Source organism: Pseudophryne corroboree, chromosome 5 (genome assembly GCF_028390025.1).
Source record: "Pseudophryne corroboree isolate aPseCor3 chromosome 5, aPseCor3.hap2, whole genome shotgun sequence".
Classification (NCBI taxonomy): Eukaryota; Metazoa; Chordata; class Amphibia; order Anura; family Myobatrachidae; genus Pseudophryne; species Pseudophryne corroboree.
Window position 1 is genome coordinate 415,792,989 of NC_086448.1, and position 24,280 is coordinate 415,817,268.

Sequence of the window (24,280 nt, forward strand, 5' to 3'; positions counted from 1 at the left end):
GGACCAGGTATAAAAGAAGGATTATACCCGGGTTGAATACCGGGTGCGGTGCAGTGTGAATGGGAGCCGCGTCGATGCGACACGGTTCCCATTCACAGCGTAGGGAGAGACGGCGCAGGAGATGAGCTCATCTCCCAGCGCCGCCTCCACCCCCTGCTGCTATGGCAACCGACCCGGTATATTGCCGGGTCGGAAAGCCAGCAGAGGGGAGCAAATGCCGGATCCCACCCGGTAAGTACACATTTCTTTTACCGGGTGGGATCCGGCATTTGCGATCTGAATGCGGTATAACTGACTTGGCTACGTCCAAGATTGCGTGTCTCCCAAAAACTAATCCTCCTGCTCCGAAGGCTAAAATCACCACCTTTCGTTCCTTTCGACCTCCAGGGAAAGCAAAGGGTCAAGCATATCCGCGACAGGCTCGTGCTTCCAACACCACTAAGCCTAAATCTAAACAATCCTGGGCTGCTCGTCAGCCTGCTTCTAAACAAGACAAGCCTGCTGCATGACGGGGAGAGCCTCCCCCTGGGAAACCCCAGGGTGGGAGGCCGACATCGCAAGTTCGCCCAGGCCTGGTTAAAAACCACTTCAGATGCCTGGGTGCGTGAAGTTGTCCCTCACAGGTACGCAATCTCTTTCAAGAGCCATCCCCATCGCCAGTTCTGTTCAACGGTAATCCCCTTGGATCAGCTGAAAGCGCAAGCTCTATACCTGGTTGTACAATCCCTCCTGGAAACAGGATTGCTAGTGCCGGTATCTCTGTCCCAGAGAGGCAGGGGTTACTATTCGACCCTATTTCTTGTTCCGAAACCAAAGGGGTCTTTCCGGCCTATCCTCTACCTCAAATCATTGAACAAGTTTGTGGGTGTGTCCAAATTTTGTACGGAAACCCTGCACTCTTGTGCTGGCCATATAACCCGAGGACAATATGGTATCCCTGGACATACAGGATGCTTACCTGCACATACCTATTGCCATTTCGCATCAGCAATATCTGTGGTTTGCTATTGGCAACCTTAATTTTCAATTCCAGGCTCTGCCATTTGGACTGGCCACGGCTTTTCACCAAGGTCACGGCCTTGATGACGGCTTTCCTCCGTCGTCAGGGAATCAGGATCCTGACGATTCTGCCGAACTCCCAAGATGTCCTCCTCAGTGAACTGGAGTTGTCGGTCCAATTCCTACAAGCCCACGGGTGGCTCATCAATTGGAAGTCCTCGCTGGTCACTGCTTGATGCATGGTGCACCTGGGGGCGCTGCTCGCCACACAGCCAAAGACTGTTTGTCTCCAGAGAAGGTCCTGAAACTTCAGGACAAGATCAGATACTTCCTCTATCGCCACAGGGTGTCGATACACTCGGCGATGCAAGTACTAGGCCTCATGGTGTCGGTTTTCGACATGGTAGGGTACACACAATTTCATTTCCGCCCACTGCAGCGGTTAATCCTTTCCAAGTGGGACGACCTGCCTCATCGGATAAGGTCTCAAATGATTTCCTTGACTCCGGAGGTTCATCTGTCACTGAGCTGGTGGCTACAGAACCAACAGTTGAACAGGGGCCGTCCCTTCTGGATCTCCAACTAGGTTCTCCTGACAACGGACGCCAGTCTGCGAGGTTGGGCTGCGGTGTTGGAGCAACACTCCCTCCAGGGTCAGTGGACCAGGGAGGAATCTCTCCTCCTGATAAACATTCTGGAATTGTGGGCAGTATTCAATGCGTTGACACTGGTCCTGCCTCTGGTACAGAACAGGCCTGTTCAAGTACAATCCGACAACGCCACGGTGGCGTACATAAATCATCAAGGCGGCATTCGAAGCCGCATGGCAATGATCCAAGTGTCAAAAATCCTCCAATGGGTGGAACACCATCTACCAGCCTTATCGGCAGTGTTCATTCTAGGAGTCCTCAATAAGATGTTACAAAACATAGCAGAAAAATATATAGAAACAGTATACAGGGTTTGTATAGTAAGCTCTGCAAAATGGTAAAGAACTACAAACCATTTCCTTTTCTTAGCCTTGTCTTCTGGTTTTCCTTATTTCTATTTTTCCCTGTAATGATTCCTAACCACAGCTACCTTCTTATACTTTATCTTTAGTCCTTTTGTTGCCCTGCCCTTTTTCAGTTATTCTCCTCATATTTTATATTTTTAATATTAAATCTACTCCACTTCCAAGAATCATTATCCTCCTTCCACAATATCCTTTACCTCCAGATGATTAATCACAATATGCACTTTCCTCTTATATTCTGTTACCTTGTAGCCTCTCTGGACTTGATGCATTAGTAGGTGTTTTGTCATTCACTTTAAAAGCTGGAAACTTCTGGCTTTGGTCACCCTTTGTTACAGAGGGGCAGATGTTTTAACCTGGAGAAGGCATAAGGAAGTGATAAACCAGTGATAAGGCAAAGGTGATAAAGGCACCAGCCAATCAGATCCTGTTAATTTGCATATTGGAAATGATTGGCTGGTGCCTTTATCACCTTGCACATATCACTGGTTTATCACTTCCATATGCCTTCTACAGGTTAATACATCTGCCCCAGAGTCTGTAAATATTTTCCAAAACACTTAATAATGTAGTATAAAAACAAAACAAAATAAAAAAACAGAACTTCATAAACAGATTTCTTTCAAAGTACCTTGGGGAATATGTGATGGTGTACCACTAGGCACCAGCTGTTTTTTTGCAATGAGGGATCCCATTTTATTCAACTGTTCTGCTGGAAATAACGGTTTTGTGCTTCTCCTCTCAGGAACTGTGGATTAAACCACAAATTTAAATGTGAAATTATTCAGTATTACAGGGTCTGCTTTAAAACAAATTCTTTAAACTAAAAAAAAAGTAAATTGGTCTTATTTAAAACATTTTTTCTCTATCTGAAACCAGATACCTGGATGTATCTTGTCTGTGGCGTGTGTTGGGAAGTAAGTTGATTGAGTGGTTGAGTCTGGAACCTGTATCTGGCAGTAAGTTGTGGTTTCTGCAACAGAGTAATTCAGTAAGCAAAATGTTAAAACTAAAATTTCAAATAAGTCTTTCACATTTGAAGATGGATAAGAAAAATAATCTGAATAAGATTCTGGGTAGCAGGTGTCAAACTATTTTTACTTAATATTAGGCTTAATGAATTAGCCACTAAAAATGAATTTATGAAATTGAACTCATTCGTTTAGTCTCACTACTCTCCTGCACTAAAATTTGGGAGCAGGAGAAAAACGAGATTTATGGTAAGAACTTACCATTGTTAAATCTCTTTCTGCGAGGTACACTGGGCTCCACAAGGAATGACATTGGGGTGTAGAGTAGGATCTTAATCCGAGGCACCAACAGGCTCAAAGCTTTGACCTTCTTCCCAATATGCATAGAGCCGCCTCTTATATCACCCCGCCTCCGTGCACAGAAGCTCAGTTTTGTTAACCAGCCCAATGCAGTAGCAGGTAAGAGAGACGACAACCGCTAGTAGCCACATATACCACACTCTCACGACAGGAGAAAGTGTCAGTGGCTAATGCCATACCAACCCAAAAAAGTGAAGTGTGTCAGGGCGGGCACCTTGTGGAGCCCAGTGTACCTCACAGAAAGAGAATTAACAATGGCAAGTTCTTATCATGAATCTTTGCTGCTGCGGGGGTACACTGGGCTCCACAAGAAAAGACATTGGGCATGTCCTAATGCAGTTCCTTATGGGAGGGGACGCACTGTAGCGGGCACAGGAACCCGGCGTCCAAATGAAGCATCCTGGGAGGCGGAAGTATCTAAGGCATAGAACCTTATGAACATGTTCACTGAGGATCACGTAGCTGCCTTGCACAATTGTTCAAGGGTCACACCACGGCGGGCCGCCCAAGAAGGTCCAACCGACCAAGTAGAATGGGCCTTGATGGTAGCAGGAGCTGGAAGTCCAGCCTGTACATAAGCACGTGCAATCACTATTCAAATCCATCTGGCCAGGTCTGCTTGTGAGCAGGCCAGCCACATTTGTGAAAACCAAACAGAACAAAGAGAATCTGACTTCCTAATGGAGGCAGTTCTCTTCACGTAGATACAGAGAGTCCGTACCACATCCAAAGACCGTTCTTTGGAAGACAAATCAGGAGGACAAAGGCTGGAACGACAAGCTCCTGATTAAGGTGGAAAGAAGACACCACCTAAGGTAAATACCTGGGACGTGTTCTAAGAATCGCAGATCACTGTGAAAAATCAGATATGGTGACCCACAAGAGAAGGCACCCAAATCTGACACCCGTCAAGCAGAGGCAATAGCTAGCAAAAACAATACCTTAAGAAAAATCCACTTAAGGTCTGCATATTCAAGAGCTCAAATGGAGACCCTTGCAATGCCTCCAGAACCACCGGAGCCAAGGAGCCACCGGCGGTACATAAGGAGGTTGAATCCGCAACACACCCTGAGTGAACGTATGCATATCAGGTAATGTCACAATATTTCTTTGAAACCATACCGACAAGGCAGAAATATGAACCTTGATGGAGGCCAGACGAAGGCCCAAGTCCACGCCTTGTTGTAAAAAGGCCAAACGTTTGGGCATACTAAACTTGTAAGCGTCATGATTGTTAGATGCGCACCAAGCAAAGTAAGAATTCAAGACCCTATGATAAATCAGAGCAGAAGCCTGTTTCCGGGCCTTCAACATGGTTTGAATGACCGCCTCAGAAAATCCTTTGGCCTTAAGACGGAAGCTTCAAGAGCCATGCCGTCAAAGCTAATCGGGCTAAATCCTGAAACGATTCAGGGGCCCTGAACGATGAGATCTGGGAGCTGCGGAAGTAGAAGGACACACTATCGAGAGACCCTGAAGGTCTGAGAACCAGTGCCGTCTGGACCACGCTGGAGCGTTCAGAAGTAGGATTCTGCCTTCTTGCTTGAACTTCCTTATTACTCTGGGTAGGAGTGACACCGGAGGGAACAAGTATGGCAGCCGAAAGTTCCATGGAATTGCCAGTGCGTCCACGAACGCTGCTTGAGGATCCCTTGTCCTTGCTCCGAAGACCGGAACCTTGTGATAGTGTCGAGACATCAGGTCCACATCTGGAAGACCCCACTTGTCCACTAGGAGTTGAAACACTTCTGGATGGAGGCTCCATTCTCCGGCATGTACGTCCCGACGACTGAGAAAGTCTGCTTCCCAGTTTAGGACCCCCGGAATGAACACTGCCGATATGGCTGGCAGATGGCATTTTTCCCACTGAAGAATCCGTGATACTTCCCTCATTGCCATGCGGCTTCGAGTGCCGCCTTGATTTATGTACGCCGACTATACTTGAACAGGTCTGTTCTGTATCACAACGCTGGGCCAAGTTCAATGAGTTGAACACCGCCTGAAACTACAGAATGTTTATCGGGAGGAGACACGCCCCCTTGGTCCACCGACCCGGAAGGGAGTGTTGCTCCAACACCACGCCCCAAACCCTCAGACTGGCGTCCGTTGTCAGAAGAACTCAGTTGGAGATCCAGAAGGGACAACCCCTGCTCAAGTCGTTGGTCCTGAAGCCACCAGCTCAGTGACAGACGGACCTCCGGAGACAATGAGATCATATGAGACCTGATCCGGTGAGGCAGGCCATCCCACTTGGCAAGAACCAGCCTTTGGAGAGGGTGGAAATGGAATTGAGCGTACTCCACCATGTTGAAAGCAGACACCATGAGACCAAGCACTTGCACTGCCGAATGTATCGACACTTGCAGACGAGATAGGAAGCATCGAATCCTGAAGCTTCAGGACTTTCTCCTGAGACAAGAACAACCGCTGGTTGTGATTGTCAAACAACGCTCCCAGGTGCACCATGCTCTGAGCAGGGACCAGGAAGGATTTCTTCCAGTTGACGAGCCACCCGTGGGCTTAGAGAAACTGGATAGTCAGACTCAGATGACGTAGGAGAATCTCTGGTGAATTTGCCAGGATCAACAAGTCGTCCAAATACGGTAGGATCCTGACCCCTTGACGACAGAGTAGAGCCGTCATTACCGCCATAACCTTGGTGAAGACTCGCAGAGCCGTGGTCAAACCAAAAGGTAACGCCCGAAACTGGTAATTGGAGGTTACCAACCGCAAACCTCAGGTACTGCTGATACGACACTGCAATGGGAATATGCAGGTTAGCATTCAGTATGTCCAGAGAGACCATATAGTCACCTGGCTCCAAGGCCAGAACAATAGAGCGAAGAGTTTCCATACGAAACTTGGAGACATTCACAAATTTGTTCAAGGACTTGAGATTGAGAATGGGCCACGAAGACCCATTTGGTTTCGGGACTAGGAACAGCGGTGAATAGTACCCCTTGCCTCACTGAGCCACCTGTACTACCAACTCCTGTGTCCAGGAGGGACTGTACCACCGAATGAAGAGTATTTGCCTTCACCTGATCCGAAGGGACGTCTGTCAGGCAAAATCGATGAGGGGGATGATTCTTGAAGGATACGGCGTAACCTTGAGTGACGACTTCCCGTACCCAGGCATCGGAAGTGGTCTTCAACCATTCGAGGGTAAACCCTAGAAGTCGGCCCCCCACCCTGGGTTCCCCCAGACGGAGGAACACCCCGTCATGCGGCAGGCTTGTCAGTTTTGGAAGCAGGCTGACGGGCAGCTCAGGCCCGTTTGGGTTTGAGCTTATTGGATTTGGAAGAGCGAACCTGTTTTGGGTACGCCTGACCTTTTACTTTTCCTGAAGGACGAAAGGAAGTACTCTTAGCCTACGGCACCAAAGGAGCAGTAATAGGAAGACATGCTGTTTTAGTAGATGCTAAGTCATCCACTATCTTGTCAAGATTTCCTCCAAAAAGAATGTCTCCTTTGAAGGGGAGTACCTCCAGGGTTTTCTTAGAGTCCATGTCCACAGACCAGGACTGTAACCAGAGAATTCGGTGAGCCAAAATGGACGTAGTAGAAGCCATGGCCGCTAAAATACCAGCATCAGAAGCCGCCTCTTTAATGTAATAAGACGCTGTAACAATATACGACAGGCATTGTCTAGCATGATCAGAAGCATTGGAAGGCAACTCCGCCTCCAGCTCTTGAGCTCACGCTTCCAAAGCTTCTGCAGCCCATGTTGCTGCAATAGTGGGCCTATGCACCACACAGTTTAGGGTGTAGATTGCCTTCAAACAACCCTCCACACACTTGTCCGTCGGCTCTCTCAAGGACGTGTCGGCAGAGCTGAGGATACTACCAGCCGCGCCACTTGCGTAACCACTGGCGTAACCACTGGCGGAGGGTGTTTACCAATTTTTACTAAGCTCCTCAGTGAGGGGGTAGCGAGCCAGCATCTTCTTGTGAGGCGTGAACTTCTTTCCTGGATTATCCCAGGACTCCTGACAAATGTCAACTAAATGGTCAGAGTGAGGTAAAACTTGTTTAACAACCTACTGACGTTTAAACCTGTCCGGTTTCTTAGGGGCAGTTTCAGGCTCCGGTTCATCATCAACCTGAAGAATGAGCCTGATAGCCTCTAACAAGTCAGGAACATCCACCTGAGAAACAACTTCCCCCATCAGAAGAATCAGTATCAGAATCTGTGGGGTCCGTATAAGCGCCATCCTCATCAGACGAGGTGTCTGGGATGTGGGTGGATTGTGAGGAAGTAATTGTCCGCTTAAAGAACCCATTGGTCTTAGGCTGGTGAGGGTTAGACTTTTGAACAGTCAGTGATTGGTTCAATTGCTGTAACTGATTGGACAGTTGATCTGCCCATGGTGGGTTAACCGCAGGGACCATAAGCGATTGTACTGGTACAGGAGGGTCCATAGGGGGCTTTAGACTAGTTACCAGCGTATTCAATAGCGCGGAGAAGGTAGCTCAAGGTGGGTCATTTTGCATCCTCGTTGCTACAGTCCCACTGGAGGGTAATGAACCCCCAGAACCTGAACCCTCAGCTGCTATGTTATCCTCAAAGTGTCTGCAGCGTCAACACCACGCAATGTGGGATCAGCCCCAGCTCCGTTGCCCTTTGTAGCGGACATAATCAAAAGCTAAATGCAAGGCAACATAGTACAATATCAGCAGCACAATATCTGGCAAGAACCCCCTGTTCAGTGTATTAGCACAAACAGGGAATTCGAGAGGTGTATGGTGACTAAAAATCACAGAGGAAAATACACACTGAGTATATCCTGTGAACTGCCTATATTATGATAAACCTGACACACTTAGCCCACTCGGGTTATAAAATATAGGTATAGCAATCTGAGTGAGAGACACAAAATGGAGGTCACACAGCAGCTATATGAACACACAGTCAGAGTTTGTACAATGAAGAAATTATGAAATGCAATAAAACTGCACTGGATTAGCAATACAGAGTAGTAATATGTATACCTATACACTTAATAGATATAACAATACACAGTAGAGACTGGATGTATATCACAGGGTACTTGTAGTAAATAACTGACTAAATGCACTTTTTCTTAACTAATACTGTCAGTAGACATGTAGAATACTTAAGTGTCTTGTAAAATGCACAGCACTGACAGGCAGCCGGCTTTACAGAGGAGGATTTGCCCAAACAGTCCAAGGATTAGCTCTGCTTGCTATAATGGCGCCCAAACGCTGACAGGGAGTGAGGGAGAGAGAGAGATATGCAGTTCCAGGGCGGGATCATTTACTCTAAATGGCACCCTGGCGCTGAAGGAGGGGCTACAGGTCAAAGCCTTATACACCTGCTGGACTTCTCCACCGGGTACTGGGGGCATAGCAAAATGGTTTTATGAGAGAAAACCGACCTGTACCCATGCCCTGGTGGTCTAGTAGGGTCCCTGTACTACCAGTGTCCACGCTGGCGTGGAATCCAATTTTCAGCGGGTCCCGTTGAGGGCACCCCTTATCTCCTCCCTGTAGTGCGGCTACGCGATCCCGTAGAGCAGCGGTCGTGTGTGTGACTAACAATGAAGAAAGCCGGAGCCTCCGCTGTAGGTACCAGGGCGCGGGAGTGTACAGCGCCGCTGGGGGAGGTGATGGAGCTGCAGCAGGAGATGTCTGACTAACATCTAACACTGTCAGTGTCTCTGCTGCAGCCTTGAAGTCTTCAAAATTATTTAAAAGCTTCTCTAAGGGCTGCTGGAGCAGCCCCGTTAAGTGCCTGCTCACTGCATGGCACCAACTACAAAACTGAGCTCCTGTGCATGAAGGTAGGGGTGATATAGGAGGCGGCGCTTTGCATCTTGGGAAGAAGGTCAAAGCTTTTAGCCCGGTGGTGCCACGGATCAAGATCCTACTCTACACCCCAATGTCATTCCATGTGGAGCCCAGTGTACCCCGCAGCAGAAATAGGATTTTAATTACCTACCGGTAAAACCTTTTATCGTAGTCCTTAGGGGATACCGCAAATCCACTTAGTACCATGGGGTATAGACTGGTCCACTAGGAGCCATGGGCACTTAAAGAATTTGATAGTGTGTGCTGGGTCCTCCCTCTATGCCCCTCCCACCAGACTCCGTTCAGAAACTGTGCCCGAGAAAATGGACATACGTTGAGAAAAGATAGATAAGAAAAGTGGTAAGATTACGAACAAGCATACACAGAACAATAGGAAAGCCATGCTAACCAAACTTGAAACCAGGAACAGCAACAGATGAACCACACAACATTACTGAACCAAGTAACAGTGCAGGGCGCCCAGTATCCCCTATGGACTACGAGAAAAGGAATTATCGGTAGGTAATTAAAATCCTATTTTCTCTTACGTCCTGGGGGATACTGGTAAATCCATTTAGTACCATGGGGAAGTACTAAGGCTCACCAACTGGGTGGGAGAGTGCCGAGGTTCCTGCAGAACTGATTGACCAAACTGAAGGTCCTTAGAGGCCAAAGTATCAAACTTGTAAAACTTAGCAAACGTGTTTGAACCTGACCAAGTACCTGCTCGGCAGAGCTGTAAGGCAGAGACACCCCGGGCAGCTGCCCGAGAAAAACCCACCGACCTAGTAGAGTGGGCCTGTACAGATTTTGGGACCGATAAGCCTGCTGGATATAGTGAGCCTGATCCAGCGAGCAAATTGACTGCTTCGAAGCAGGACACCCAATTTTACTGGGATCATAGAGAACAAACAGCGAGCACGATTTCCTGTGACGAGCTCTGCTCTTTACATACACTTCAAAGCCTTAACAACATCCAAAGACTTTGAAGTAGCAAAGGTGTCTGTAACAACCGGAACCACAAAAGGTTGGTTGATGTAAAATGCAGACACCACCTTAGAAAGAAATTGCTGACGAGTTCGGAGTTCAGCTCTGTCCTCATGGAAAATCAAATATGGACTTTTGCGAGACAAAGTTCCCAGCTCCGACACACGTCTTGCTGAAGCCAAGGCCAACAGTGTGACGGTCTTCCATGTAAGATATTTTACGTCCACCTCCTGCAGAGCCTAAAACCAGTTCGATTGGAGGAAATGCAGTACCACATCGAGATCCAAAGGTGCCGTGGGAGGCACGAAGAGGGGTTGGATGTGCAGAACACCTTTCAAGAACGTCTGGACCTCAGGGAGAGAAGCCAACTGTTTCTGAAAGAAAATGGATAAGGTCAAAATCTGTACTTTTATGGAGCCCAGACACAGGCCCACATCCACTCCAGCTTGTTGAAAAAGCAGGAAACGTCCTAGATGGAAATCTACTGCAGAAAAATTTCTGCTCTCAGACCAAGAGACGTAATTCTTCCAAATGCTTAGACATTACCACCTTTCTGGCTTGGATCATAATCGGGATAACCTTGTTAGGGATCCCTCTCCTGGCTAGAATCAGCCGTTCAACATGCCATTAAATGTAGCCACGGTAAGTCCTGATAGACGAACGGGCCCTGTTGCAGAAAATCCTTGCGAAGAGGTAGAGGCAACGGATCTTCAAGGAGCATCTCCAGAAGATCCGCGTACCAGGCCCTTCTTGGCCAGTCCAGAGTAATTGGAATTGCTTGAACCTTTTCCCTTTTTATTCTTTTTAGAATTCTTGGATGCAGAGGAAGTGGAGGAAACACATACACCATCTGATAGACCCATGGAGTCGTCAGGGTGTCTACCGCCACCGCCTGTGGGTCTCTTGACCTGGAACTATACCGCTTGAGCTTCTTGTTGAGATGAGGCCATCATGTCGATCTGTGGATATCCCCATCGACTTGTCAAGCACCTGAACACCTCCGGGTGCAGGTTGTGTCTGTGGAGTTGGTCTGCTTCCCAGTTGTCTACTCCCCGAATGAAGACAGCTGACAACGCCACAACATTTTTTTCTGCCCAGAGGAAAATTCTTGACACCTCCGACATTGCCGCTGTGCTTTTTCGTTCCGCCCTATCTGTTAATGTACGTCACATTGTCCGACTGGACCTGAATGGCCCGATCTTAAAGAAGATGTGAGGCCTACAGAAGGGCGTTGTATACGGCCATGAGTTCCAGAATATGGATTGGAAGGACGACTTCCTGACTTGACCAACTTCCTTGAAACTGCACCCCGAGTGACTGCTCCCCCAACCACTGAGGCTTGCGTCTGTGGTTAGCAGAATCCAGTTCTGAATTTCGAACCTCTACGAGGTGAGAAGTCTGTAGCCACCACAGAAGGGAGATCCTGGATTTTGGAGACAGACGGATCCTCTGGTGCATGTGAAGATGCGATCCGGATCATTTGTCCAACAGATCGAGCTTGAAGGGCCTTGCGTGAAACCTTCCGTATTGAAGATCCTCGGAAGAGGCACCATTTTCACCAGAAGACAAATGCACAGATGCACCGATATCCGGGTTGGCTTCAGGACATACCGAACCATCGACTGGATTACCAATGCTTTTTCCAACGGAAGGAACACCTTCTGCGACTTCATATCCAGTATCATTCCCAGGAATGGAAGCCTCAGTGTTGGCTCTAGGTGAGATTTCGGAAGATTCAGAATCCACCCATGATCCTGGGGAAGTTGGCGGAGAGAGCAATGCTGTCCAGCAACCTTTCCCTGGACGGTGCTTTTATCAGGAGATCGTCCAGGTACGGAATTATGTTCATCCCCTGCTTGCGGAGGAGAAACATCATCTCTGCCATCACCTTGGTGAACACCCTCAGTGCCGTGGAGAGACCAAATGGCAGGGCGTGGAACTAGTAGTGACAGTCCTGCAGTGCAAACCGTAGATAAGCCTGATAAGGCGGCCAGATCGGAATGTCAACGTATGCATCCTTGATATCCAGAGAGACTAGGAATTCCCCTTCCTCCAGACCTGAGATCACCGCTCTCAGAGACTCCATCTTGAATTTGAACACTCGTAAATACAGGTTCAACGACTTCAGGTTAAAAATCGGTCTTACCGAACCGTCCGGATTCGGTACTACAAACAAGTTGGAATAGTACCCCTTGTTTAACTGATGAGATGGAACTGGAACAATGACGTGAGTCTGTTCCAGTTTCTGGATGGCATGTTGTAAACTGGCAAGCCTGACTTGAAGAATCTGTGAGGTGGGAGCTCTAGGAACTCAAGCCTGTAGCCCTGGGAAAAAAGATTTACGACCCAGGGACCCTGCCACGAATTTGAAAAGATCCGACTGAAGAATAGCTGGCGTGCTCCCCCTGACAGCCTTCCAGGCATTGCGGTCCACCGTCATGCTGAAATCTTTGAGGAAGCATAGCCTGAGCTCTGTTCCTAAGCACCTGCTGTTGCTGGTTTGCGTGGTTTACCTCTTGCGCCGCTGGAGGACGCAGAAGCACCTCTGGATTTGCTCTTGAACTTGGCCGTCCGAAAGTACTGTAACTTAGAAGCTGAATAAGTCTTCTTTGTTGGGGGGCTACGGAAGGAAAATACGTAGACTTAACCGCAGTAACAGCGGAGATCTTAGTTATCGTGTTGAGCCAATAAAGAAAAGTGGGTCCCAGTGACCCCTAACTTTTAAAAATTGGGGTCCTACCTGTGCATTTCTGGGTCCCATCAATGAAGGTTCTTATTAATCTTATTACTGATTCAAATATAAAAATACAGACTTTATTTGGACATTAAAAAAAAGTGTTGCAAGGGGAGGGGGGAGACATTGCTGCTGGGCTGTGTAGCATACAGCACCAAAGCTGCACAGTAACTATACATTTTGGTGCCCTACGTCAGAAAGTGAATTGGTGCTCCCCCTCTAAGACGGCAAAGCACGGATAGTGCACGCCAAAGGCGTGCTACAAAAATTTAGGGGCATGGCTTCGTGAGGAGGGGGTGTGGCCCCATAAAAATGCCAATTCACATTACAACACAGTAGTGCCGCTTATACACACTGCGCCAGGTGGAACCTCCTATACACACTGTGTCAGATAGAGCACATTATACTGTACATATTGCGCCAGATATAGCATGTTCTACACTTTGCGCCAGGTAGAGCACACTAGACACACTGCACCAGCTAGAGCACGCTAGACACACTGCACCAGCTAGAGCACGCTAGACACACTGCACCAGCTAGAGCACGCTAGACACACTGCACCAGGTAGAGCACGCTAGACACACTGCACCAGGTAGAGCACGCTAGACACACTGCACCAGGTAGAGCACGCTAGACACACTGCACCAGGTAGAGCACGCTAGACACACTGCACCAGGTAGAGCACGCTAGACACACTGCACCAGGTAGAGCACGCTAGACACACTGCACCAGGTAGAGCACGCTAGACACACTGCACCAGGTAGAGCACGCTATACACACTGCACCAGGTAGAGCACGCTATACACACTGCACCAGGTAGAGCACGCTATACACACTGCACCAGGTAGAGCACGCTATACACACTGCACCAGGTAGAGCACGCTATACACACTGCACCAGGTAGAGCACGCTATACACACTGCACCAGGTAGAGCACGCTATACACACTGCACCAGGTAGAGCACGCTAGACACATGGCACAAGGTAGAGCACAGACTGGCGGGCAATAAAGGGAGACACCGCAGGCTATTACTGGCTGGAAAGTGTTCTAGAAAAGGAGTGTGACCTTGCTAAGAGGAGGAGTGGCCTCAAGACATGTATGTATCCCTTTCCATCACTCAAACAGAAAAGGCGACAGATAATTATTGAATTATTAAAAATGAGCCATAAACATACAATAATGTGGGCCCAGTGTGACCTCACATACTAAAGAAATGCAAGAGAACACAGGAAACACAGTAAGGCTACCCACATTCATGGCATGGCACACAGTAGGATACTAAATAGCAACCTCCTGTAGCATACAGAATAAGAGTTCTGTTGCAGGGAAGGGCCACTTACATCAGCTGCAAATTTAGGTGTAATCTGTGTGGGGACACTCCTGGATAAACCAGATGTTACAGGAGTTTGGAGGTGGGAGCAGAGCTGGGACAATAAGTAATGACTCAGCCTGTTGCAGGAGGTGGGAGACCTTATGGGTAACCCCCGGGTACAGGACACTAAACAAGAGGCTGTTGCAGTTAGCAGGCTGGGGGACAGCCAGATCACAGCACTGTGTGATGGAAGAGACTGTCACTCAGAGCCTACGGCTGCCAGAGGGTAAGTGTTAGAATGCAGCTTAGCAGGGCAACGTGTTGGTGTGCTGAGCAGCCTCCGCTATGCAGTTGTACAGGCCAGTGTCCAGTGGGGTTGGTTGCGGAACTTCTGTTGAGCTGTGGCGGGATGTGAAGCAGGGATCGCGAGGTGCAACAGCGGAAAGTCAACACCAGTTACAGAAGAGGGACTGCAGTGACGGGGTTATGTCCGGCTGATCCCCCAGAGGACTGCGGGTCAGCCGGGCAGGTGAATGAGAAGAAACTGCTGGAATTGGTGTCAGGCAGTGGAGAATCTCTCGTGGGCTGATGCAGAAAACTACATGAAGACGCGCACTTCTGTATCCAGGCCACGCCCCCTCCCTTTATTCTAATAGTGCCTTTCATTTTCTGAACAGTGTGTGCCGGCCCTGCCTCCTGTGGGCTGGGTTGTGGCCAGGCACCTAGCCCTTCTCTATGCCTTCCCCCTGTTTGTCGGCTTGCCTAGCTCCGCTTAAGTGCAGATGCACGCAAGGCGCACCGGCATTTCAAAAACGGCAAGGTGGATATCAACGTGTAAAAATCAGATTCAGATGAGCGCGTCCTGTGGGACCTGCTCATCTTGTAAATGTGAGGCCCAGGTGGCTGTTTTGGGGTAAAATACGCACCATAGCGCGTTTTTGCGATCCCTGGATCCATTTGTCTAATTCATCTCCGAACCAGGCCTCTCCTGTGAATGGCAGGACTTCCGCGCCTTTCCTAGAATCCGCATCAGCAGTCCACTGGAGTAGCCACAGACCCCTACGTGCCGACACCGCCATAGCAATAGTGCGTGCGTTAAGCAAGCCTATTTCCTTTATGGCTTCCACTATAAAGTTCGCAGAGTCCTGTATATGCTGCAGGAGTAAGACGACATCCCCCCTAGATAAGGAATCTAACCCCTCAATTAGCTTACCTGACCATTTAGCAATAACTTTAGTGATCCACGCACATGCAATAGTGTGTCTTTGGGCAGCTGTGTACAATGATTTGAGAGTAGTCTCAATTTACAATCAGCCATGTCTCTCAGGGAGGCTGCACCAGGAACAGGCAATACAATTTTACGTGACAGCCTAGACAATGATGCGTCCACTATAGGTGGATTTTACCATTTTTTCCTATCCTCCAGAGGAAAAGGAAAAGATGAGAGCAACCTTTTAGGGATCTGAAACTTCTTATAAGGATTAACCCATGGCTCTTTGAACAGGGTATTCAATTCCTTTGACGTAGAAAAAGGGACTGAGGACTTCTTTTTTACATTAAAATAAGATTCCTCACACTCCACCGACACCTTATCAGGAATATGCAGAACATCTCTGATAGCCTCTATTCCTTGTGACAGAGCTGCATTCCCCCCCCCCCCCCTCCCCCTCCACCATGTCTGACCTGTCAGTCAGACTGCAGGATATGGGTCAGAGACCGATTTTGCAGACAAATGGGAGGGGACCGAGTCTCTATTCATAAACTCAACCACGGTTTGTTCTAAGTCTTCTTTCTCACTGCGGGACAATTTTGAAGAAAGAGTTGAGATCATTCCCTTAAGAGAATTAACCAATTCCGGTTCAGCCCGGCTAGTCTGTGAACCCTGAGTACCCAGTAGTGAGCCCCCTGGTGAAGAGGAAAACTCTGAGGTACAAGACACACACTCTCTGCCTGACATAATGTAATGCGACAGTACATACACAGGAAAGGTTAAGCACAATTAACCCACAAAGCGCCCTTCAGGGGGAGACATGTTTGGAGCCAGCCCCCACCGCGCCCTTATCGCTAATGCCAAGCTTAGCCGGGTCGCAGACTAAGTACCCCGATAGGGGACTTGGTACACTAATAGTCGCTCCCCCCTTCTATGACCCCCTGGTACCACTAAGGTAATCTTGAGTCACACAGGAGGAGCTGCTAGTCCCTGTCCTGTCAGCGTGTGTCCACTGCAGAGTAAAATGGTGCTGGTGAGCTGCTGGATCCTCTCGTAGTGAAGCCCCGCCCCTTCAATGGCGCACGGTCTTCCCGCATTTTTTATACTGGCTGAGGAATCTGGTGCTTAAAATGGAGAAAACTATTTCAAGGCTGTAGTGCCAGTGTGGGTACTGGTACAGTGTACGGGGACGCAGTCGTGTACTGTGTCCGGAGACGTATTCCGCCCCATGTAGAAGCCGTGCGTCTCCGTACTCTCATGCCGCCATAATGGCCGGCGTCCCGCTAGCCGGGTTGCCGGCTTATTACTCACCACTCTTCATTCTTCTGGCTCTGTTAGGGGCGGCGGCAAGCTGCGGGACTGTGCGCTCGCCGTGGTGGGACTTGCCAATAGGTCCCTCAGGAGCTCAGTGTCCTGTCAGCGGGGAACGGGACCATTAACCCCCCCTAAGTCCCACGAAGCAGGCAGGCTGGTGCCAACCAGCCCTACCTGAAAACAACAAACAAAAAGAAATGCAGAAAACTCTTCAGGAGCTTCCTTCGGCGTGACCAGATCCTCCAGGCACATTTTCTAAACTGAGTCTGGTAGGAGGGGCATAGAGGGAGTAGCCAGCCCACACTATCAAATTCTTAAAGTGCCCATGGCTCCTAATTGACCAGTCTATACCCCATGGTAATAAATGGACCCCAGTATCCTCTAGGACAGTGTTTCCCAACAGCGGTCCTCAACACTAACAGTGCAGGTTTTAGTGATAATCAGGCTTGAACACAGGTGACTTAATTAGTAGCTCATTTATTTTGATTTAACCATCTGTGCTGAAGCCTGGAAATCACTACAACCTGCACTGTTGGTGTGCCTTGAGGACCGCGGTTGGGAATGCCTGCTCTAGGACATAAGAAAAATATATACGTTATGGTAATAACTTACCGTTGATAATTGTATATAGGTTCAACAGGATAACAATGGGATATGATGGAGCGACAGCGGATTGGCACAAGTTTTCAGGCCTCCCAGGATGAAACGGGCCCGTCCATATATCCCTGCCCACTGGCTCAGGCAAATCAGTTGGATTCCAAAGCATCTAGGCAGAAGCATCATGTAGAGCCCTAATCAGGCGAGGAAAACACACATGCACACCATTCCGTACATGAAGGAAGAGGTTAGTGAATAGTAAGATCCTCAAATCAGGTGCGTCAGGGTGGGATCCCTGTGGTACCTGTGGACATAGGAAAAATACCGTTATCAATGGTAAGTTCTTACCATAACGTATATTTCTCCGGTAGGGTCCACAGGTTATCCACAGGATAACAATGGAATTTCCCAAAGCAATTTTATTGGTGGGGACGCTCCTGATTGGACAGGAGAACCATGTGCCCGAATTCAGCATCATGAGAGGCAAAAGTATCCAAGCATAATGTCTAATGAGTGAACAGAGACATTAGCCAAAATAGGGAGATCTGCTTGAGAGTATGCTTTCGAAATCGACATTCGAAGCCCTCTAGCGTCTATTTAGTAGCAGGCCATCCTCTCTTGTGAATTCCGTAGAAAATTAAGAGAATCTGTCTTTCTGATGGCACTTGTGCGATCCACGTAGATCCTTAATGCTTGGACTACGTCCCGCGATGCATCTCCCACAGAAAGTCCCGATACCTGAAAAGCCGGGACTACATTTCCTTCATTAAGGTGGAATTTAGACACCACCTTAGGAAGATACCCAGACACAGTTCTGAGAACTGCTTTATCTGGATAAAAAAACAGAAATGGAGAACATGACAGCGCTCCTAAATCTGACATTCTTCTAGCTGATGCCATAGTCAGTAGAAAGAGAACTTAAGCTGTGAACCATTTACTGCTCTCATTAATTCAGCTATATTCACTGAGCTGATACCTTCTACACGAAGAAGAGTATATAGAGCTTTCATCGTCTGATGAATCATCCTGTGTAGCCTGTGCAGTTGATTTCTCAGCTTGTTTTATTGGAGAAGCTGTTGGGGATACCGTAGGTAGAGAGCTGCCTGTATAGGTTAATAATGAACCATATTCCTGGTATCGAAGCAGTAGGAATAAACCTTTCAGCTATACTGGACAAGGTCTGTGCAAACATCGCCCCAAAGGGGATTTATCTGTACTTGACGTAGATCAGGGACCTGCCTTGTATTATGCGGACAAGCAAACTATTTTACACATCAATCATCCTGTACCAGATCAGAGAGGATAATACAGTTTTGCAAGACAACATGATATGAGTGTTGGTGTTACTGTAAGTGTACTCTCGTCACCTTTGCCGCTCTTAGACATGATAAATAATCAGCACTTTTACAGTGTACTACACAATTTGTGACTCTAACCACTTTATCGTTCTAAAGTGATATCCATCTGACCCCTACCCATGCACCAGCATTGAGGATCAGAAGACCAACTGACACATATATTAAAGTCAGCAATAAACTATAGCAGTCAGTCACATGTTATATATTAGTCATATGAGCAAATCAACTACAAACACATTTTAAAGTATGTAGGAGTACATATTACTGAATTCTGTTTTATACAGATCTTAACGTATTCAGACGCATTGTGAAGAAAACCACAGTAATGTACACAGACTCATATGCAATAGGCACTTAAACTTAACTATTCATACTGACAAAAGTAGATAGAAATTTAGTGCTGTATAACCCGTACTCTGTAGAGTGGGATACAGGGAGACTCACCTCACTTCCAAGATCGATCAATACATTAGCGAAATCTGAGTGGATCCAGACGCTACTAGTGTACACTGCCGCTCCGGGAACTTTAAGTGAACACAGACGCACTGTGCAAACAGACGAACCGGCCATACAGACGCCTGTACTGAGACCGGGTCTCCTCACGGTAGCGCTTAGTGAACACAGACGCAGCGGCCTATGCTGCGACCGAGACTCCTCGTGGTAGCGTCTGAGATGGAAGCGAGGCAACAGTTCATGGCGGGAGACTCGCAGAAACTGGTCATGAACTGGGGGAGGAGCGACCAGGAGAGCGTCTAACTCCCCACCACTGACATCAACCGTAGGGATCGCAGCCTCATACTATTCCTGGTGCCTTATTATCCCTAAGGCCTAGCGCTGGAGCACCCGTGGTGGCGGCGCGTCAGCTACTGTTTGGTAGTCTCCTTCCAATACAGTGTGGCTGTGTCCGTATTCCCCGACTACGGGAAACCGATGCCTTACCTTCTCCCCGTGCTCCGGCCACAGCCCGATAACGTCTGCTGGACCTGCTAGTATATCCAACACAGACGCCCACCAAGACAGCACTGTACACATGGGTAAGCGTTGTTGCGACCCGGCGGAGAGTTGTTGGAGCGACTTTCCAATATGCGTATAAGACGCTGTTAAGAAAGATCGCTCAAAAACATGGTAAGACTATAAAAATAAAATGAGAAAGCTTAGGGCTGCCATAGAACCGCAGCCCTCTGACCATGGTCCGGCTCCTGCCGAACGAAACAAAAAACTGATTTGCCTGAGCCAGTGGGTGGGGATATATGGACGGGCCCGTTGCATCCTGGTAGGTTTGAAAGCTTGTGATCGTTTGGTGCCAATCCGCTGTCGCTCCATCATATCCCATTGTTATCCTGTGGACCCTGCCGGAGAAATTATTAATTCCTACAGATCAGTCATTGTCAACAGTCCTTTTCCCTCTACGTTATTGACTGCAACCCCCCTTCCCCCGCATACCTTGCTACTTACACTACAAGGGTACACATCGCTAGGTGGCACAATTGTATTATTTTTGAGAAAAGGTGGGTACACACTAGATGATTTTGATATAATAAAAATAAGGATTTCCCTTGAAATGTCCCAGGCAGCAGAATTAATTATATAGAGCACGATACCCTCCCATTCCTGAACATGCAATCATGAAAGATATAGCCTAAATTGGACTACTTTATCAGTTGATAAAGAGAAACTATAACAATCCACTGGACCGCGCATTGTTATAGTGCATACACACTTGACGATATGCATGATAAGATCCGTTTCGTGCATATCGTCCACTGTGTATGCCCCTTAAGTCACTTTGCGACTCCTTTTCTAGTTTAAATGGGAGATGGGTCTCTAGGTCACGCGGAATCATAGTGATTGGGAATATCTCTTCCTAGGAGGTTTTAAACATGTAAACATGTTCATTAAAATCCTCCACGGGATGTACAATGTGTGGTTATTAAAAAACGAGACTGATGCTATAATGTGTTTAATTATATTCAGTGATCGCAAAAACGCGCTATAGCGCGTATTTTACCCCATAATGAGAATCGGGGACTCGCTTTTACAAAATGAGTGCGTCCCTGGGGACGCGCTCCGTTGTTAGCAGTCCTGTAGCTCCTTTGATCTCTCCGCCCGGTCCCGCTGCCAATCTTGTGGCTTCTTTGAAGTTTCTGGGTCCAGCGGCCAATCCTGTGGTGCCTTTTAGGTCTCCTGGTCCAGCGGCCAATCACAATAGTCTCCCTCTCATACCCCTCCAATAGCGAGGCTTCCAGGAGGACTGTTTGTTAGACGGGGAGGAGGAGCTGTTGCTACCTTTCACTCCCATATGCAGCTGCGGCACCCGGCGTACTCAGAAGGCTGACCGAACTGCAGCGTTAACAGGCTTTATCGGCGGCCACCTGTCTCATCCCCATCCCGGCGCTGCTATGCACTTCTACCCCTCACCGCCGCGGCCACTCAGAACTCGGCGTTGTGGATGCCGCGCCTAGCCTTGGAATTTACTGGCGCATGCCCCCGCATCCTGAGTGGCCGTGAGGGGGAGAAGTGCATAGCAGCGCCGGGATGGGGAGGAGACAGGTGGCCACCGAGAAAGCCTATTAACGCTGCAGTTCGGTACGCCGGGTGCCGCAGCTGCATACGGGAGTGAAAGGCACCAACAGCTCCTCCTCCCCGTCTAACAGTCCTCTGTCATTGACCACCTCTCTCTCTTGTGGAGGGACAACATGCTCCAAGTGCTAGCAGAACTCAGGGGCAGCCCTTGTTGGGAGAGAAATGACACTGTCAGTGATAACCGGGCTATTGGAGGGGTTTGAGAGGGATGGTGAGAGCAGTGCCCAGCATTCACCAACACATATTGACCAGCATAGTTACCCCACCCCCATATACCCACACCCTCCAAAGCCACACAGTGCCATCACATGCACCCCACCAACCACACAGTGCCCATTACACACACCCCCAATACCCACACAGTGCCCATTACACACTCTCACAGTGCCAATCATACGCACTCCCCACAACGTGTTCCCGTGATCACTGTGTCTGGGGACGACAACTGGGGGTCCGAGATGGTGGCTATAGTGTGTAACGTGCTCTGCCTGGCGCAACGTGTGTAACGTGCTCTGCCGGGCGCAACGTGTGTAACGCGCTCTGCCGGGCGCAACGTGTGTAACGCGCTCTGCCGGGCGCAACGTGTGTAGCGTGCTCTACCGGGCGCAACGTGTGTAACGTGCTCTACCGGGCGCAACGTGCTCTACCTTGTGCAATGTTTATATTTGCTTTACCTGGTGCAATGTGTCTTAAGTGTTCTACCTGGTGCAATGTATATAACGTGCTCTACCTGGTGCAATGTATATAACGTGCTCTACCGGGCGCATTGTGTGTAACGTGCTCTACCGGGCGCATTGTGTGTAACGTGCTCTACCGGGCGCATTGTGTGTAACGTGCTCTACCGGGCGCATTGTGTGTAACGTGCTCTACCGGGCGCATTGTGTGTAACGTGCTCTACCGGGCGCATTGTGTGTAACGTGCTCTACCGGGCGCATTGTGTGTAACGTGCTCTACCGGGCGCATTGTGTGTAACGTGCTCTACCGGGCGCATTGTGTGTAACGTGCTCTACCGGGCGCATTGTGTGTAACGTGCTCTACCGGGCGCAGTGTGTATAACGAGCTCTACTGGGCGCAATGTGTATAATAATGTGCTCTAACTGGCGCAATGTGTATAAAGTGCTCTACCTGGCATAATGTGTATAACGTGCTCTGCCTGGCGCAATGTGAATAACGTGTTCTACCTGGCACAATGTGTATAATGTGCTCTACTTGGAGTAAAGTTTATGACGTGCTGTACCTGGTGCAATGTGTATAACGTGCTGTACCTGGTGCAATGTGTATAACGTGCTGTACCTGGCGTAGTGTGTATAGGAGGTTCTACATGGTGCAATCTGTATAAGCGGCACTACTGTGTGGTGTAATGTCAATTGGCACTAATATGTGGCCACACCCTTTCCCCATGAAGCCACGCCCCTCAAATTTTGAAGCGCGCCTTCGGCGCGCACTGCCTCTGCTTTATGGTCTAGTAAGGTGGAACACCAATTCACTTTCTACCTAAGGGCACCAAAATGTCTAGTTACAGCTCTGGTGCAGGGTGTCCTGCATGCTACACAGCCCAGCAGCACTGTCACCCCATCCCCCCCATCTTGCAACACTTTTGTAGTGTCCAAACAAGATTAAGATTAATAAGAACCTTCTTTCCGATGGGACCCAGAAAAACACCGGTAGGACCCCAATTTTTGAAAGTGAGGGGTCCCTGGGACCCACTATTTTTTGGGATCAGCGCGATCACTGATATTAAGTATAGTACATTTTCATTCCGTTCACTTTCTATGTACTCCCCCTTCTGCATCCACAAACCGCTGCATTCTTATTTTCCATTGGTCAGAGCAACGGTGTAGCTAATTATCTGCCAGCTGTCTCAACAATTCCGTTGTTTTCTTCTGTACCTCAGTAAGTAAAGCAAACCAGGTTTCCTTGAACACAGATCTGGAAAAGAAAGAGGTCACTCTGCGCTAGGTCTGGTGAGTATGGAGGGTCTTCTAGCACTGCAATCTGTTCCCCGACCAAAATATGCTGTGCAGAGAGCTCAGTGGCTGGTGTGTTGTCCTGATGGAGTATTTCCACAACTCGGGCCTCTTTCTTTTGATTCTTTCCCGCAAAATTGCTAGAACATTTTTTATAGTAAAGTTGATTACCATTGTGCCTTCTGGTAACCAGTTTTCCAAAAGAACACCCTTGATATCCAAGAAAACAATTAACATGGCTTTGAAATTGGATTTGCTTTCATGTGCTTTCTTCATTCATGGTGATGATGGTGTTTTCAAGTGCATGGACTGACGTTTTGTCTCGGGATCGTACAGGAAGATCCATGTTTCATCACAGGTAATGTACATTTATCTAAAAATGTGAATCCGCTTGAAAAGTGTTCCAAAATGTCAGTACAAACTCATTTTCGATTTTATTTCTTCTAGGTAGTAAGAAGCCTTGAAACCATCTTAGTTTCTTTATTAAAGTTTACCATTTTGGCTATCATTCGGATGAGTCAACTGTAAATTCGAACAATTTTCTTAATGTTTTCCACAATTTCATTTGGTTTTTAAAGCGCAAGCCCTTCCGGGACGTTCATCTTCAACATCTCCCAGACATCATTAAATCTTTTGTGCCACTCAAACACACGTGCATGTGACAGACAATCTGCTTCATAAGCTTCGGTTAACATGCAGAAAGATTTGGTGGTCATTCTGTTCAATTGAACTAAATATTTTAAGTTAACATCTTGCTCTACTTTTGAACTAAACATTTCTATGACTCACGGGTGAAACACAACTTCTTTAACCACGATGACAGCAAACTATATGTGAGAGGGGTAAAACTTGCAAAAGTGTTTTGGGATAGTCCAAGCTCAATGTTCCCTCACTCCCTTTTAACTCACGCAGTATGATTTATTTATTACAAATACAGTCTCGTTATTTTAAAGCCACGTCTTGTACTTCACTCTAGAGTAATAAAAGATGTGTCTAGTTCAATCAAAAGTTTCTTAGCAAAACTATGGAGTTGTTGATATCTTACATATTTTCTGGCCTT

The 24,280-nt window shown here is 48.0% G+C and overlaps 1 protein-coding gene across 2 annotated transcripts in view; it reads right to left on the bottom strand.

Moving 5' to 3' along the window:
• Positions 1–24,280, bottom strand: part of LOC134927808 (uncharacterized) — a 510,851-nt gene that overhangs the window by 228,964 nt on the left and 257,607 nt on the right. For both annotated transcript variants that reach the window (XM_063922785.1, XM_063922784.1), the window contains exons 16-17: positions 2,898–2,987; positions 2,646–2,762 (exon numbers count right to left, since the gene is read on the bottom strand). In XM_063922785.1, coding sequence (XP_063778855.1) covers positions 2,646–2,762; positions 2,898–2,987 — 207 coding nt within the window. The remainder of the gene's footprint in view (positions 1–2,645; positions 2,763–2,897; positions 2,988–24,280) is intronic.